At 17.3% G+C, this 2,112-nt stretch overlaps 1 protein-coding gene across 1 annotated transcript in view; it reads left to right on the top strand.

The window, feature by feature from the left end:
- Window positions 1-1,101: 1,101 nt before the first annotated feature.
- Window positions 1,102-2,112, top strand: part of PRSY57_1359900 (protein arginine N-methyltransferase 5, putative) — a gene marked incomplete at both ends in the record, with an annotated part of 2,178 nt that continues 1,167 nt past the window's right edge. Inside the window, one exon of the mRNA XM_012909520.2 lies at window positions 1,102-2,112. This exon is cut by the window's right edge and continues 1,167 nt beyond it. Within this exon, the coding sequence (XP_012764974.2) occupies window positions 1,102-2,112 (1,011 nt within the window).

The following is a 2,112-nucleotide window of genomic DNA, read 5'->3' as shown; positions in this document are numbered from 1 at the left end:
GACAAACATCTAACATATTTATTTACCTATTACACTTTTCATAGGACCTGTGTATTAATATATATAAATCCATATCCATTTATTTACCTACTTTATATAAATATTTAAATTTATATATCCCTTTGATAGAAATACAAAACTAGTGACCAATAAAATATATATATATATATATATATATATATATATACATATATATATGTGCTGCTTTTTTTAATTACAATAAATCCATATATACCCAAAAAAACGAGTATATATTATTCCAATATTTTTTGTATTGTAATTATGTATTTCTATAAAAATATATATATATTTTGTTTTGTAAAGTCAAAGAAAAAAATTACAGATTTTTATCTTTTTAACAATTTTACTTATGATATTAATTTATGCTTAAATGAATAATACAAATAGGATAATATTTTTTTTTTTTTTTATTTTAAAAGAATTAAACTTATATATATATATATATATATATATATATATATATATATATATGTATGTATATTCATATATATTATTATTTCATGAACATCTTATCCTTTTTTCATTATAATATTTTTATTTATTTATATACCATGTGATATATAAATATTGCTTATATTTTACTACAATTTGTTTTATATATATATATATTTTTAATATTTAACAAAAAAAAATAAAAGATGATATATAAATATAAATTTCCTTTCTTCATAAACCTTTTTATGATATATCTAAAATATAGGATATACTAAACATATAGGAGAAAACAACATACGAATTTATAAATATATTATATTAATATATATATATATATATTTAGTATTATATGTAATAATATTTTTCTTCACGTACTAAATAGTATAAGAATAAATATATTAATATGTATGATTATTTATTTAATTATTTTTAATGTAATTTATTCATTTGTATATATACGCATAAATATATTATCATATATAAATATATGTATATTTTATTTTTTATTTTTTTATATTTTATCCTTTATCTAAATAATAAAATATATATATATATATATATATATATATATATGTATATGTATATGTTCATGGTAAATATTTTATAAGCTATAATTATTTACGTAAGAGATAATAAATAAAAAAAATGACTATAAAGAATAAATACGGATACCTAAAATTAGGTATAGAAATTGAATATCATAAAATACCACAATGTGAAGAAAATAATATAGATCCTGATTTTTTCGCATGTAAACTTTTTAATGATAATACGAAAAACATATATAACGAATTAAATACAAATGATTTACTAAATAATTCTTCTATGATAAATGGGAATGGAAAAAAATGTAGTTATAAAATAGATCCTTTGTTTGGTAATATATATGAAGATAAAAATATATGGGAAAAAAATATATATGGATTAATGTCCACATGGATAAATCCTGATGACGAAAATGAAAATTCAAGTTTATATTCTATGGATGCATTAAATAAAGAATTACAATGGTCTACTTATATATCTATAAGTAAATTGATTATTAACGTACCCAATATAAAATGTGATAATTATGCTAGATATATTAACTCATGTATAAATAATTATAATATGTTATCCTTAATAATGAGAATACCTATTGTTATAAAAAAAAAAAAACCTTGTCATAAGGAAAGTTATAATAACAATATAACTTGTGACATTATAAATGGATGGAATTTATGGGCAAAATTTATTGCATATTGTAATTTTAATTATAGTCATTTAGGTTTAGCCCTTGAATTATCAAATATAAATAATATAGATTTAAGTAATATCCAATTAGATGTATGGAAATCTGAACCCGTAAAATTAATTATCATACCATTAGATGCATTTCTATTGGATACTAAAACCGGGTATCCATATTTACCAAAAAAATTAAAGGATTTCTTAATACACTTTTTTAGAAAAAATATAGAAGTTTTATTAATAACAAATGAAGACAATAACAAGATGAATAATCATTTCATTCATTTCAAAAATGAATATTGTAATTATTACCAACAAAATTTATGTAATAATGAAATGGATTCATGTGATATTAATGATAATAATAATAATAATTACAATATTAGTAATACTATTCATACAAAAACTAATAACAACTACTATTTA

This window comes from Plasmodium reichenowi, chromosome 13, assembly GCF_001601855.1.
Source record: "Plasmodium reichenowi strain SY57 chromosome 13, whole genome shotgun sequence".
In the NCBI taxonomy this organism is placed as follows: domain Eukaryota; phylum Apicomplexa; class Aconoidasida; order Haemosporida; family Plasmodiidae; genus Plasmodium; species Plasmodium reichenowi.
This window is presented reverse-complemented; position numbering and strand designations above follow the sequence as displayed.